The sequence below is a fragment of the Salvelinus fontinalis genome, chromosome 13, assembly GCF_029448725.1.
Source record: "Salvelinus fontinalis isolate EN_2023a chromosome 13, ASM2944872v1, whole genome shotgun sequence".
NCBI lineage: Eukaryota > Metazoa > Chordata > Actinopteri > Salmoniformes > Salmonidae > Salvelinus > Salvelinus fontinalis.
In genome coordinates, this window is record NC_074677.1 from 5942120 (window position 1) to 5958343 (window position 16224).

The 16224-nt window shown below is 43.6% G+C and overlaps 1 protein-coding gene across 2 annotated transcripts; it reads left to right on the forward strand.

Moving 5' to 3' along the window:
* Positions 1-229: 229 nt before the first annotated feature.
* dhx33 (DEAH (Asp-Glu-Ala-His) box polypeptide 33) lies at positions 230-15943 on the forward strand. 2 transcript variants are annotated; one of them, XM_055941512.1, is made up of 12 exons: positions 230-601; positions 6568-6728; positions 6993-7220; positions 7563-7733; positions 9202-9387; positions 9723-9834; positions 10087-10246; positions 10595-10683; positions 10880-11007; positions 11163-11366; positions 12983-13069; positions 13319-15943. In XM_055941512.1, exons 1-12 carry the CDS (start codon positions 394-396, stop codon positions 13625-13627), a joined length of 2043 nt encoding a protein of 680 aa, XP_055797487.1. In that variant the 5' UTR covers positions 230-393; the 3' UTR covers positions 13628-15943. The 2 variants fall into 2 exon arrangements, with proteins under 2 accessions (XP_055797487.1, XP_055797488.1); XM_055941513.1 differs by lacking the exon at positions 230-601 and adding an exon at positions 3994-4070.
* Positions 15944-16224: the final 281 nt, after the last annotated feature.

Consider the following 16224-nt stretch of genomic DNA (forward strand, 5'->3'; position numbering starts at 1 on the left):
CTATCTCCATGTTCTCCCACTGCCGTCCACTTCCTCTTATCACCATATTTGATAGCGAGTGGAAATGCCACCCAGGTGCTTCACATTTATACATCCGGTGAAATATCTGGCTCATTATTCTATCTGTGATACTTCTTTGGATTTTTTGGCTCCAATGTTGAATGTGAGGTGACGCGTGTAGGCCTATATTGCCATAGCACAGTCTCACCGTTAGGTGGGGCTATATGACGTCATACTCCTGCGACGGAATTTACCACGTGGGAAGGATTTAGCTGTGTCGATGAGGTAAACAACCGCAGTGTAGCTTGGCTGTATTTGTCCATAAAATATATATTTCCATTTCATTTTGAACAAGCCTTAAGTTTTGCTTTGTAAAGCGGTTCTCTCTAGACCATGCCCCACAACCCCGATCATCCTCCGGCGAAGAAATTTAAGCCGGGGTCTCCTTTTTTCCGTCTTGACAAGAAGCCTGGGATGCTGCTACCTAGAAAGGAAAATGCATCGGTACCAATAGACGTGCAAAGGAAAAATCTTCCCATTTACCAGGCGAAGTCTCAACTTATTAACCAGCTTAGACAGCTTCATAGTGCTGTATTGATAGGTAAGTTGGCTTAACCTAGTCACAAGGTAATGCAATAGCCACTGTAGCACAGCACAGGTGGGATTGCAAATGTTCATCATCGCTTGCCAAACAACAGGTTTCCTGACGCAGATCTTCGGTTGGATATTTAGCCAATTTATTACAGCAAGAATTCCATACAGGCAGATGTAATAGTTCCAACCCGTATGCTTTCCATACCTCTACCGCCATAGGCTATTTCCCGGTCACATGTGGCGATATAGCTACACGTTTAGTGTATATACAAAGACCGACAAACTACAAAACAACAACCACTTAAGTAGGCCAAAATGGCTCATACACAAAGAATCTGACTTTGTCTCGTGGAGGGGATTCGATTAATCTGGCCCGGCGACTAGGTAGGCGTGTTTTGCATCAGTTGAAAGTTAATTGTAGTAATGCATCGACATTTTTGGGCAATACCAATGTCCGAAATTTTACTTGCCCCCCAAAAAACAATACCGATAACCGATTATTTTAAATTTTAGCAGCCTTTTAATCATTCTAGTACAATTTAAATAGTTAACCCACACACATGGACACAGTGGTCTAACATGCTGACCAGATTGGACACGTCGCGTGCGCGAGCTCGCAAAATAAATTTAGAAATCCATGTTATTCAATTATTGCACCCACACTGCTCATGCGACGCCAAGGGCTAAAATAGAAGTCATTCCTATTTCTGACTCAGATCGTGCTCAAAGTCCTGCCTGTCCCATCTTCTCATTGGTTTATAGAAGCAGGTACCCACGTGCCATCTCCTCATTGGTTATACCCACGTGGGTGATTGAAAGACGAACTTTGTTGCCTGTTGTCGTGGTAAAACAATGAAAGTTTAGATGCGATCACCATATAAGTTCAAAGATGAAAAGCCTGAAAGGAGGAGAAATGACTAGAAACGATTCGGTTGGCCGTTTTATGTGTGGATTAATTGTCGGAGTAGAGGTCCTTGTGCATTTCAGGTAAAATAAAAACTCAATGTTTATATCCCAGGACGAATTAGCTAGCAACAGCAAGCTAGCTAAATAGGACAAATTAACATTAGCTAGCAAGTGCAAGCTAACTAGCTAAATTGCCGTACATGTTTAATGCTTTTCAACCTGTCTCCAAATGAATGTCATTGGTTCACAGTTTGTTTTGATATTTTAACCTGCGTGTCGTGATCGCGTTTGGTGTGGGCGGTAAAATAAATCCATGCACGATAGCGGACGATGGCGCACGCGTGCAGCCGGTTTGGGTTCCGTGTAAGGCATTGCATCTCAGTGCAAGAGGCGTCACTACAGTCCCTGGTTTCGAAACCAGACTGTATCACATCAGGCCGTGATTTGGCGATAGGGCGGCGCACAATTGGCCCAGCGTCGTCTGGGTTTGGCCGGGGTAGGCCGTCATTGTAAATAAGAATTTGTTCTTAACTGACTGGCCTAGTTAAATACATGTTACACACACCACACTGACCAAAAGGTTATTTTGTTGGCATTTACGTATGTCCCCATTACCAGTAAAACATAATCAAAACCTATTTCTTTCACTTACTTGCTGTGCTGTTTCGTTGTTCAGTCGTTTCAGTCTCAACCAGGACTTCATCATGCATGTCAAGCAGTGAAGTTTCAGCTCTGTCTGTCTGTGGCCTCTCTTCCTCTGTGCTCACTGTCACTCTGTCCATTTCCCTCTTGTCCGGCTGTGTCTGTAACATTTCACGTAAACCCTGTTTCTTGTCTGCATCGCAGTAATGGTACATGTACATAGTCTTGAGTATGGTGGCGACACAGTAAAGAGAGAATGCCACCGAATCGCTTGTTCACAGCCTGTTGAGCAGGTGTTTCAATGCCATGACAGAGGTTATCACGTCTGCTGCAGACGCAGTTGATGAGCTTATTTCTCCAGTCAGTTGTCAGTTGTTTGAATGGAGTCAGGTAGTGTGTCCATGTTTCAAACATGTTCTCACATGCCATTAAAATGGCAGCAGCGGTATGACAAAAAGCACAATCATGAGCAATACGACTTTCCTCAGTATGAAATCCTCGACGACCCACTGTGCTGTCGGACTCGGCATGCTCATGAGGCTGATATCGCTGATCCAAATGTCAGTCGTGAAGCTGATAGCAGTGACGTTATTATTGTTTTAAGTCCGGTAGGTGCAACATCTGAAAAATAGTGCACTTGGTAGTGTGTAACTGTGCTCGATCAGTCGGTGAAAGCCAACATCACCCACGACAGAGAACGGTTGATTGTCAAGGGCAATGAATTCCGTTATCTTGCCGTTAATGGATTTCACCTTTGAGTTGTCTTGCTGAAATGTTCTTACTCTTTCAAATGACTGCTCGACTTGTTGACTGCTCGATCCACACAGCAGACATTGTGGGTTAGGTTAGGAATGCTGTGTTGCACGTGTAGCGCTACATTTTACGTGGCGTCATTACGTCATGTACCTACGTTATATAGGTTTGTACGTCAGCTTTGACATCGGTTTTGAACATCGGGGTTAAACAAAAAATCGGGCCGATATAGATGTTGGCATTTTTGGCTAATATCGTCCGCTTCCGATATGTTCACCGATATATCGTGCATCCCTAGTAAATTGCATTATTTGTGTAATCGCTCGTGAGCCAGGTGCCGCAGTCAAAACAGTCATCCAACTCGGAATTCCAAGTCTGAAACTCGGGCGTCTTTCTAGACCCGAGATCATTGCCGTTATGATTTGACCTCCGTTTTTTTCCCAAAGTTCCCATGATGCATTCATGACATCTGGGTACTTGGAAAAATGTGAGGTCAAATCATGATTGATAAATAGCTAGTGATCTTAATGGCCAGCTGTCAGTGGTTTATCAGGTGTGTATTCATTAGTCGCATATCGTAGCAAAACGTTTTGCAATAAAAGTTTACCCCAAATGTGTTCCGGGGCTCTAGTGGAGCGGGTTGAGAGTTTCAAGTTCCTCCGTGTCCATATCACTAAGGAATTATCATGGTCCACACACTAACATAGTCATGAAGGCACGACAACGCTTCTTCCCTCTCATGAGGATGAAAAGATTCAGCAAAGGCCCTGAGATCCTCAGAAAAGTTCTACAGCTGCACCATTGAGAGAATCTTGACTGGCTGCATTACCATTTGGTATGGCAACTGCTTGGCACCCGACCGCAAGGTGCTACAGAGGGTAGTGTGTACGGCCCAGTACATCACTAGGGCCGAGCACCCTGCCATCCAGGTCCTCTATACCAGGCGGTGTCAGAGGAAGGCCCTAAAACTTGTCAGACTCCAGCCACCCAATTCATAGACTGTTTTCTCTGCTACTCCACGGCAAGCGGTACCGATGCACCAAGTCTGGAACCTGAGCTAGAGGTTGACTGATTAATCAGAAGGGCCGATTTTCAAGTTTTCATAACAATCGGTAATCGCCATTTTTGGACGCCGATTATATTGCAATCCACGAGGATACTGGCAAGGAGCCATGGTAAGTTGCTAGCTAGCATTTAAACTTATCTTATAAAAAACAATCAATCTTAACCTAATCACTAGTTAACTACACATGGTTGATGATATTACTAGTTTAACTAGCTTGTCCTGCGTTGCATATAATCAATGCGATGCCTGAAATTGTGTCACTTCTCTTGCGTTCTGTGTAAGCAGAGTCAAGGTATATGCAGCAGTTTGGGCTGCCTGGCTCGTTGCGAACCGTGTGAAGACCATTTCTTCCTAAAAAAGACCATAATTAATTTGCCAGAATTTTACATAATTATGACATAACATTGAAGGTTGTGCAATGTAACAGCAATATTTAGACTTATGATGCCACCCGTCCTACAAAATACGGAACGGTTCTGTATTTCACTGAAAGAATAAACGTTCCGTTTTCGAAATTATTGTTTCCGGATTTGACCATATTAATGACCTAAGGCTCGTATTTCTGTGTGTTTATTATAATTAAGTCTATGATTTGATATTTGGTAGAGCAGTCTGACTGAGCGATGGTAGGCAGCAGCAGGCTCGTAAGCATTCATTCAAACCGCACTTTCGTCCGTTTGCCAGCAGCTCTTAGCAGTGCTTGAAGCACAGCGCTGTTTATGACTTCAAGCCTATCAACTCCTGAGATTAGGCTGGCAATACTATTGTGCCTATAAGAACATCCAATAGTCAAAGGTCTTTGAAATACAAATGGTATAGAGAGAAATAGTCCTATAATAACTACAACCTAAAACTTCTTACCTGGGAATATTGAAGACTCATGTTAAAAAGGAACCACCAGCTTTCATATGTTCTCATGTTCTGTGCAAGGAACTTAAACGTTAGCTTTTTTACATGGCACATATTGCACTTTTACTTCTCCAACACTTTGTTTTTGCATTATTTTAACCAAATTGTTTCATTATTTTTTTGTGACTAAATTGATTTGATGTATTTTAAGTTAAAATAAGTGTTCATTCAGTATTGTTGTCATTATTAGATATATATCTATGTATCTATCTATATATCGCCCAATTAATCGGCATCGGCTTTTTTGGGTCCTCCAATTAATCGGTATCGGCGTTGAAAAATCATAATCGGTCGACATCTACCCTGAACAGTTTCCACCCCAATGATATACATCGCCTTCAGAAAGTATTTTGACCCCTTGACTTTATCCACGTTATGTTATAGCCTATTCTAAAATTGATTAAATTGTTTGCTACACACAATACCACCATAATGACAAAACAAAAAAACAGGTTTTTAGAATGTTTTGCTAATTTATTACAAAGAAAAAAACTGATATTACATTTACATAAGTATTCAGACTCGGTACTAAGGTGAAGAACCTGTTGTCAGGCTGAAGCTGAAGTGCAGCTGGGTCATGCAGCAAGACAATGATCCAAAACACACAATCAAGTCGACATTAAAAAAAATGTCTAAAAAGCAACAATTTTGAAGTTTTGTAATTATCTAGTCGAAAGTCCTAATTCCAATTGAGATGTTTTTGGCATTTGGTTGGAGTCATTGCAGCTAAAAGCGGAACAACCAGTTATTGAGTTTAAAGGAGGCAATTACTTTTTGGGTGTTACATAACTTTGTTTATGAAATAAATTAAACGAGTACGTAATTGTTATTTGTTCACTCAGGTTCCCTTTATCTAATATGAGGTTTTGGTTGAAGCTCTGATTAACATTCAGTATCAAAAATATGCTAAATTAGAAAGGGGGCTAACACACCTTTTTCACTGCATTTTACATATTTACCTCGTACGCCGACTCGGTACCTACCCTGTGTTATTATTATATTATATTTTTAACCTTTTATTTAACTAGGCAAGTCAGTTAAGAACAAATTCTTATTTACGATGATGGCCTACCGGGGAACAGTGGGTTAACTGCCTTGTTCAGGGGCAGAACGGCAGATTTTTAATCTAGCAACCTTTCAGTTACTGGCCCAACGCTCTAACCACTAGGCTACCTGCCGTAAGTTAATGTTACTCACTGTGTATTTATTCCTCCGTTTAAAAAAAAATATTTTCTAAATTTCTCTGCCGCGCTGGGAAGGGCCCGTAGACTTTTTACTTTGGCTCTGGAACTTTGTTTTTGTGTACCCGAACAGCCGAAAACCCCCCCACCGAAATCCAAAACAAACAAAAAAACGTTGTCAGAATATATGCACACACTCCACAGAAGTGTTTCAGCTGGGAAGCATGTGGACGCCCTCAGTCTACATCTGTTGTTTACAAAGCATGTGATAAAGACAATTTTATTTGGCTATTTGTTGGCTTCTGTCTGGAAGTGAACTCAGCTGAGGTGTAAGCATTAGTCGGGAAAAAAACGTTTTGCAACGAAAACAATTTTTTTTTTTTTTATTGAACAAATTCAGAGGTCCCGTGTTGATTGTTCATGTGGTTGCAATCGTCATAACCTGTAGATTTTGCCTTCAACTATTATAACATTGGCTAACCAAACCATTGTGTCTTCCGATGCCCTGTCCCTCAGGTGAGACGGGTTCTGGGAAGACCACCCAGATTCCTCAGTACCTGTATGAAGCTGGCATCGCGCGACAGGGCATCGTCGCTGTGACACAGCCACGCCGAGTGGCAGCGATCTCCCTGGCAACGCGGGTAGCAGAGGAGAAGAGAACTCAGCTGGGGAAGCTGGTGCGTAAAAACCTTTGTTTACAGTCTGGTGGTCAAACTCTTGTAGAAAACATGTGTTTTTGTACTTCATTCAATAGCAATGTGGTGGTTGTTACCTTTGTATCATCAGTGGCTGCATGTACCCAACGACAATCCATGTCTTGTAGTTTTATAAGTCTTGTACAAAACTTCAATCTTGTAAACTCTCTAAAGCTAGGCTGTATGTGGACTGTTACCAAACAATCAAATCGAGGGGGGGGGGGGAATCCAATCCTCCTTTTTCAGGTTGGCTACACGGTGCGATTTGAGGATGTCACCTCCTCGGAGACGAAGCTGAAGTTCATGACAGATGGTATGCTCCTGCGTGAGGCCATAGGAGACCCCTTACTACTACGCTACACCGTGGTGGTGCTGGATGAGGCCCACGAGCGCACTGTGCACACTGACGTGCTTTTCGGAGTGGTTAAGGCTGCCCAGCGCAAACGCAGAGAACAGAACAAGATCCCCCTCAAGGTAGGTCATTGCTAGCCCTCAGTAGCCTGGAATCCAACGTGATACGATCTGAAACAATGGTGAAACGGAACATTTAATTTTGAATTCCAGGCTAGGTCACCGACTGTAGACTACATAGAATAGTGTGTGTGTGTGTGTGTGTGTGTGTGTGTGTGTGTGTGTGTGTGTGTGTGTGTGTGTGTCGCTCACCCTTGATCTGGTGTTCCATTGTCAAAGCACCCAATATAGAATGTCAACAATACTCTCCCAAGACCACTTCAAGACTAGTGTGTGTAAAAAAATAAATATAAAAAGGCTTTATAAATAAATCTGATGTATTGCCTCTTCAATGTACCGTTCTAGGTGATTGTAATGTCAGCCACCATGGACGTGGACCTGTTCTCTCAGTACTTCAACAAGTCTCCTGTGCTGTACCTGGAGGGCAGGCAGCATCCCATCCAGATGTACTACACCAAGCAGCCCCAGTCAGACTACCTGCAGGCTGCACTGGTGTCAGTCTTCCAGATCCATCAGGTATGGACATGTGACTTAACGGAGCAGACCTAAAAGTGTATCCATCTCTGTTCGAGCCGGAAAAGAAACAGGCCAATGGCCAATTATGGGCGTTGCAGTTAATTACCACGTTTGTGAGGTGAACTAGGTTGAATTTTTGCTTAATAAAAACTACTGCAGTAGGCGGTGTATGGGGTCTGTGTGTATCTAACCTAACGTAGCAGGCGGTGTATGGGGTCTGTGTGTATCTAACCTAACGTAGCAGACTGTGTATGGGGTCTGTGTGTATCTAACATAGCAGGCGGTGTATGGGGCCTGTGTGTATCTAACGTAGCAGGCGGTGTATGGGGTCTGTGTGTATCTAACGTAGCAGGCGGTGTATGGGGTCTGTGTGTATCTAACGTAGCAGACTGTGTATGGGGTCTGTGTGTATCTAACGTAGCAGGCGGTGTATGGGGTCTGTGTGTATCTAACGTAGCAGGCGGTGTATGGGGTCTGTGTGTATCTAACGTAGCAGACTGTGTATGGGGCCTGTGTGTATCTAACGTAGCAGGCGGTGTATGGGGTCTGTGTGTATCTAACCTAAAGTAGCAGGCGGTGTATGGGGTCTGTGTGTATCTAACGTAGCAGGCGGTGTATGGGGCCTGTGTGTATCTAACGTAGCAGGCGGTGTATGGGGCCTGTGTGTATCTAACGTAGCAGGCGGTGTATGGGGCCTGTGTGTATCTAACGTAGCAGGCGGTGTATGGGGCCTGTGTGTATCTAACGTAGCAGGCGGTGTATGAGGTCTGTGTGTATCTCCCTTCAGCCCAGCATCTCATATAGTTTTTCACTTACAGTACCAGTCAACAGTTTGGACACCTACTCATTCGAGGGTTATTCTTTCGTTTTTACTGTTTTCTACATTATAGAATAATAGTGAAGACCTCAAAACTATGAAATAACACATATGGAATCATGTAGTAACTGAAAAAGTGCTAAATGAAACTACATGTATATTTGAGATTCTTCAAAGTAGCCACCCTTTGCCTTGATGACAGCTTTGCACACTCTCTTGGCATTCTCTCAACCAGCTTCACCTGGAATGCTTTTCCAACTGTCTTGAAGGAGTTCCCACATGTTGAGCACTTGCTGTCTGCTTTTCCTTCATTCTGCAATCCAACCAAACCATCTCAATTGGTTGAGAGAATGTCAAGTGTGCAAAGCTGTCATCAGGGCAAGGGGTGGCTACTTTGAAGAATCTCAAATATACATATAGTTTGATTTAACACTTTTTTGGGTTACTATATGATTCCAAATGTGTTAATTCATAGTTTTCCTTCACTAGTTCAGTCTTCTTTAACCAAGCTACCAGACACCCTCCTATCACGACTCAACCTCACAGCGTAACATGAATCATACCTTTCTGAAAAACACAAGTTAGACGTGATTCCAAATCAACATATGATGACAGACAAGATTGTGTTTGTGATGCGTCCATCCTGAACAGGAAGCCCCTGCGTCACATGACATCCTGGTGTTCATGACAGGACAGGAGGAGATAGAGGCGCTGGCTCGTACCTGCCGTGACATCGCCAAGCACCTCCCTGACAGCTGTGGTCCCATGACTGTCATCCCCCTGTACGCCTCCTTACCCCCTTTACAGCAGCTCAGAGTCTTCCAGCCTGCACCGAAGGTAGGATACGTCCCCCTTAGAGGGCCGTGTACAATATCCTGCAATCATTTATTTGTGATGCTCAAGCAACTAAGGCTTCATATTAAAGTAAGTGTCCAGTGACAATCAGTTTTAAAAGTGAATATTCTGTTATCTCCAACCTGAATAAGGCTGTTGACTCATCCTGTACTTGTGGCCTAAATTGGAGGGAAACATTTTTTTTTAAAAACATTTTCTGTAAGGGAAACTATTTCACTCGTAATTCATTATAGGTCATTATTTCATAGTAGTCTGGAAATACCGGACAGTTGGAACTTAATATATCTATTGTCCTCTGTGTTTTTTTGTCTTGCCAGGGTTGTAGGAAGGTAATCCTGTCAACCAACATTGCAGAGACGTCGATCACCATCTCGGGGATCAAATACGTCATTGATACAGGCATGGTGAAAGCAAAGCGTTTTAACCCAGGTGAGACTTCTCATTGTGACAGGACACAGAGCTCTTTAACCTCATGTCCTATCTCTTTCTCTACTTGTCAGTCACTCAGTTCTGTGGCCCTGGTGTGAATTAATAAATTAATTTGATCTCATAATTGTTTTCCAACTTTTTGAAGAAGAAAAAACAACAATACACACACATATATATATTTTTTTAAGGATTGAAGATTTTTTAAACAGCTGATTTATTTCCTTTGTAATGTACCTTGTATCCGCCCCTCAGAGAGCGGTCTGGAGGTGTTGGCAGTGCAGCGGGTATCTAAAGCCCAGGCGTGGCAGAGGGCGGGCAGGGCTGGCAGAGAGGACTCCGGCTCCGTCTACCGTCTCTACACCGAGGACGAGTTTGACAACCTCATCCCCATGACCGTGCCTGAGATACAAAGGTAGGACACACGCACACACAGATCCCCATTCCTGTGATGGAGGTTGGACCATCATGGCTGGAGTTGAATCAGGTGGACAGATGTGTGTATGAGCAACCAAAGCAAGTGTAGTCACTGTTGACCTGTTGGAAGAGAACAGAACTATTTTCAGTAGACGCCAACCAGAGAAATACTATCTCAACATGTCCAATAAGAAATGCTCGTTTTAAAAAATATATATATATACTCCGTTGCGAAAGGTTTTTGCTACAGTGTGCTCTAATGAACACGACCCAGTTGTTGCTGCAGTATGAGAAACAGGTCTCTGTGGTTGTGATTGGCTGTTCTGCTCTTGTGTTCTCTCTGCAGGTGTAACCTGGCCAGTGTCATGCTACAGCTTCTGGCTCTGGGGATCCCTGACGTGATGAACTTTGACTTCATGTCTAAGCCTTCTCCTGGTAAGCAGTGTGTCTTCGCTGTGATGATAAAGTAATCCGACATGGTAGAATCCATTAAAACGGGGATTAATCCACTGCGTTGTCGGGTCTCAGATAAGAGTTGTACTGCTGGAGTGTTGCAGTTTTGTGTTGATGATGTGTTTGGTCAGAATGTGTTGTAATGGCGTAATGTTGTGGGTGTGATGTGGCTGTTCAGAGGCGATGCGTTCGGCGGTGGAGCAGCTGGATCTACTAGGGGCTGTAGGGAGGAAAGGTGAGCAGGTCACCCTCACTCCTCTGGGCAAGAAGATGGCCAGCTTCCCCCTGGAGCCACGCTATGCCAAGGTAAGATAGGCACACAGGAAATGGGCCTTCAGTTGTGCAACTGACTAGGCATCCCCCCCCATTTTATTTGTTTATAAGTAGCCACACTAAATACTGTATTAAAACATTCTTTCTGACTGTGTCTCTCTCTCTCGCGTGTGTATTTGTGTCTACAGACCATCTTGCTGTCACCAGACTTCCAGTGTTCTGAGGAGGTGCTGACCATCGTGTCTCTGCTGTCGGTGGACACGGTGCTCTATAACCCGCCCGCACGCCGAGAGGAGAGTCTCGCCGCACGCAAGAAGTTCACCACCAGCGAGGGAGATCACTTGACACTGCTCAACATCTACAGAGCCTTCAAGAAAGTAAACGCCAACAAGGTCAGGGGTCAGAACGAAGAGGCCTTTAGGAGCCTTCACACAGTCTGTATAATATCTCTGGACATATAGGGTCAGAATGAAGAGGCCTTTAGGAGCCTTCACACAGTCTGTATAATATCTCTGGACATGTAGGGTCAGAATGAAGAGGCCTTTAGGAGCCTTCATACAGTCTGTATAATATCTCTGGACATATAGGGTCAGAACGAAGAGGCCTTTAGGATCCTTCACACAGTCTGTACAATATCTCTGGACATATAGTGTCAGAACGAAGAGGCCTTTAGGAGCCTTCACACAGTCTGTATAATATCTCTGGACATATAGTGTCAGAATGAAGAGGCCTTTAGGAGCCTTCATACAGTCTGTACAATATCTCTGGACATATAGTGTCAGAACGAAGAGGCCTTTAGGAGCCTTCACACAGTATGTACAATATCTCTGGACATATAGTGTCAGAATGAAGAGGCCTTTAGGAGCCTTCACACAGTCTATAATATCTCTGGACATATAGTGTCAGAATGAAGAGGCCTTTAGGAGCCTTCACACAGTCTATAATATCTCTGGACATATAGTGTCAGAATGAAGAGGCCTTTAGGAGCCTTCACACAGTCTGTATAATATCTCTGGACATATAGGGTCAGAATGAAGAGGCCTTTAGGAGCCTTCACACAGTCTGTACAATATCTCTGGACATATAGTGTCAGAATGAAGAGGCCTTTAGGAGCCTTCACACAGTCTGTATAATATCTCTGGACATGTAGGGTCAGAACGAAGAAGCCTTTAGGAGCCTTCATACAGTCTATAATATCTCTGGACATATAGTGTCAGAATGAAGAGGCCTTTAGGAGCCTTCACACAGTCTGTATAATATCTCTGGACATGTAGGGTCAGAACGAAGAGGCCTTTAGGAGCCTTCACACAGTCTGTATAATATCTCTGGACATATAGGGTCAGAACGAAGAGGCCTTTAGGAGCCTTCACACAGTCTGTATAATATCTCTGGACATATGGGGTCTGGTCCACAGACTAAAATGCTTCTCCAGGTCTCCCGAAGTAGCGCAGTGGTCTAAGGCACTGCATCACAGTGTGCCACTAGGAGATTCTGGGTTCGAGTCCAGGCTCTGTCGCAGCCGGCCGCGACCGGGAGACCCATTTTTCCCAGCGTCGTACGGTTTAGGAGAGGGTTTGAACGGCAGGGATGTCCTTGTCTCATCGCGCTCTAGTGACTCCTGTGGCGGGCCGGGCGCAGTGCACGCTGACCAGGTCACCAGGTGTACGGTGTTTCCTCCGACACATTGGTGCAGCTGGCTTCCTGGTTGGATGTGCAGTGTGGCTTGGTTGGGTTGTGTTTCACAGGACGCACGGCTCTCGACCTTCGCCTCTCCCGAGTCCGTACGGGAGTTGCAGCGATGAGACAAGAATGTAACTACCAATTGGATACCATGAAATTGTGGAGAAAAATGGCTAAAAATAAGTAAATTGGTAAATAAATCAAATGTTTCTCCATCGAGCATTGTTTTTTAGTCCAGATGTTCATCACCAGCCCTGAGTGTTTATTGATGAAGTGTTATGGTTTCTAGATTGTGTAGTCAATAAGGGCTCTGATGTGTGTGTTGTAGGAGTGGTGTCGGGAGAACTTTGTCAACAGCAGGAACATGAGCATGGTTGGAGAGGTCCGTGCACAGCTCCGAGAGATTTGCCTAAAGGTAGGAGAACAAGTCCCTAACATCACAAGTAACCAGGTCTCTTAACATGGCTGTTCCTCAGCAAGAGTGGAATCTGCACACTGTAATTTCTCCAAATGCGTTGGCGGCAACATTTTAAACTCTTAGGTCTTCTAATCGGCTGATGAATTCAAACATGGATATCTTTCACCTGAACACGTTCATGATATTTCCATATGATTTATCTCTTTTCACACACAATGACCTCTCCTTCTCCCCTCTGTGTACCAGCTGAGCATGAAGCTGGAGTCGTGTGGGTCGGACACGGGGAGCGTGCGTCGCTGCCTGGCCCACGGTCTGTTTATGAACGCTGCAGAGCTGCAGCCAGATGGCAGCTACACGGCCCTGGATACCCACCAGCCTGTTGCCATCCACCCCTCCTCTGTCCTCTTCCAGGCCAAGCCTGCTTACGTAGTCTTCAATGAGCTCCTGCACACCTCCAAGTGCTACATGAGGGACCTGTGTCTGGTGGATGCTGATTGGCTGGTCGAGGCCGCGCCTGAGTACTTCCGCCGGAAGCTACGCCCCACCAAGAGCTAGCCTCTGATTGGACAGGACTCTGGGGTGACGAGAGGCTACAGCAGAACCAAACCTCCCTGAGCAGTGACACACCTGACCCACGTCTCCCTCGGTGTCAATAGGAACTGGATGGAGGCATGATGGGAAGAACATCTTTCTACTCTTTCCTGTTTGCTGAATCGCTCGTGTCTGTTTACACAAAGCGTAGAAAGACTCTTCAGGACTGCTCGTGTCGAAGACAGAACATTTAGCATTTGGTCTGACAGTTTGGCAGCGTTCAGACAAGCAGACCAATTCTAAACTTTTTTTCACTAATTGGTCTTTTTGAATAATCAGATCAGCTCGGAAACATATTTGATGTGATTGGTTAACAGACCAATTAGTGGGGGGGGGGACTCAGAATTGGGCTGCCTGTCTAAATTCAGCCAAATAGAGGGGGGTCTGGGTGAGGGTTCCTCTCTGGGTTCTTCTACCTATTCATGGGAAAGCGGCCATGTTTTATTACAGCAGACGTCTGCTGAACCATAGAAGAGCTAGATTCCCCTGACCTAGATCTGAGGTTACAAACTAATGTTCCTGTAACTGTGGTTACGAACTGACCTTTTCCTTGTTCATTCTACTCTCCTCTAGCTGTTGGCTAATCATTGCTTGTTGCCACATATTTGCTTCACAACCAGAAATGAGGTTTCATCATGATTGAGTTCAAACACTGATTCTAAATATCTGCATGTTTCTTGGCAACATAGATTGACTCACAGAAGTGGGATGGCATGGTTATTCCTTCAAACAAATATATTCAACAACTGACTTGAATTGGCTGTTCATATTTAAATTCTGGCCCCTTGGTCTAACTTATTGGCTGTTTGTCACTTGCTTAGAAAACAGAGGACATATATAACATAACTGCCATTCCATGTACATAATATTTTCTGTTGACATATTGAAATATATAGATATATCACAGGATTGAATTAGATGTTTTAAGCAGCAGTTTACATAAACACTTGGGCATAGGTTGATTTTTGTTTTGAGTTTAGTCACACACATCTACGGTACATCAACTACCAGGGAAATGAGTGATAATGCTGACTAAGATGAAGGAAAAAGGAAACTGCACACTGCTTCTTGATAGTAGCACCGATATTTAATAAGCTTTACGTATCGGCCACACGGCCTTCGTCAGAGCTTTGACGATACGTAAAGCTTATTAAATATCGGTGATACTATCAAGAGCAGTGTGCAGTTTCCTTTTTCCTTCATCTTGTTCAATTGTTGCCATGGCACTTGCAAATCAGATTGCTCAGATGTGCGAGTGCCTTTTGGAATTGATATTGCTGACTAAAAATGACTCGTCTGTCATTTGTCCTGAAAGGATAGCGAGACATCTGTCCACATCATTTGAGGTGGGCGGTCATAGTGTGGAGGTTGTGTGTGTGTGGCTGGGTTAATACGTTATGGCGTCTGTCAGTTGAGGTGGTGTAGGAGGAGCGTAATTGAATGTCTTTCATTAACAAACACCTGCTTTTTCAAACTGTTCACTCACTATTACCTGATGCATGCTCCTGCTGCAGTAACTGGCAGCTCCAAAGACCGATGCATTGACCCTCTGGGTAAATGGACTTCAAAGCTTATTGTGAAGTTGGTCACATCAGTTAGCCTGTTTTTAAATGTGGAGCACTGTTGCACAAATTCCTGCTAAACCATGTCAAGTAGGTGTACTTGTACATTGATAATGCAATGCATGGAGATTTTATATAGTAGGAATTGATTTGATTACTCAGGTCTTTGATACACTTGTAAAATGTCTTGAATGAAATGGATTGTATTTATTCGCTGTTCTCTTTTTGTATTGTTCAGAGCAACCTGAGGATTGAAGCTGTGGCGGCGGGATTTGAACAGGGTGTCTGTTGTGCGGACATGGCATTCTTCACCCATCTTTCTATTGTAAAAAAAAAAAAAAAAAAAGATAATACGTAAATAATATTGTCTTTAAACTAAATGAATGCCACATTTAGATCTTGAAGAGCATCTTAACATGTGATTCCTAAAATATTTCTTTACGGAGAATATAATAATCAGATAATGTCCCAAAACAAGAATGATTGATTAAATGGGTGTGATAGGTTTACACGATAACCAATGGTCATATGTTTGATTGAAACGTCATTGATGACAGAATATTTGCAGTGTTTTATTGGATGATTAACAACCTGACCTGAGTGTGTTGAAAGGCAAAAGATTATAGTGGCGGATGTGACAGGGTGACTTTATATTATATATGCTGGTTATTATATCCACTTGTTTTTTCTAATGAATTAAACAACTTTTCCTCATCAATTGTTTTGTTTGATTTGCAATCATGTTTATGGTTTTCAACTGTATAGTGAAGCATCAACGTGAACGTACAGTATGACCAAGGATCATGCGTTGTCTTGTGCTCATCATTAATTTGAACGCAGGGGGGCGCTCCACGCCGTAGACCAATAAGAACCGCTCTGTTTGCATTCTGCAGCGAGTTATCATAACACACGGTTGTTGGATTTATTAGAAATATTTCATTACATGTATGTATTGACTATTAATACGTATTTTACCGCAAAACGTGTCTGGTCTAGTCA

What these genes read in the sequence shown, in the direction of transcription:
- dhx33 (XM_055941512.1), top strand. Translation starts at nt 394, where the DNA reads ATGCCCCACAACCCCGATCATCCTCCGGCGAAGAAATTTAAGCCGGGG. An exon ending in TCTTCCAGCCTGCACCGAAG is followed by an intron (nt 9,388 to 9,722) that starts GTAGGATACGTC and finishes TTGTCTTGCCAG; the next exon opens with GGTTGTAGGAAGGTAATCCT. An exon ending in ACCGTGCCTGAGATACAAAG is followed by an intron (nt 10,247 to 10,594) that starts GTAGGACACACG and finishes TTCTCTCTGCAG; the next exon opens with GTGTAACCTGGCCAGTGTCA.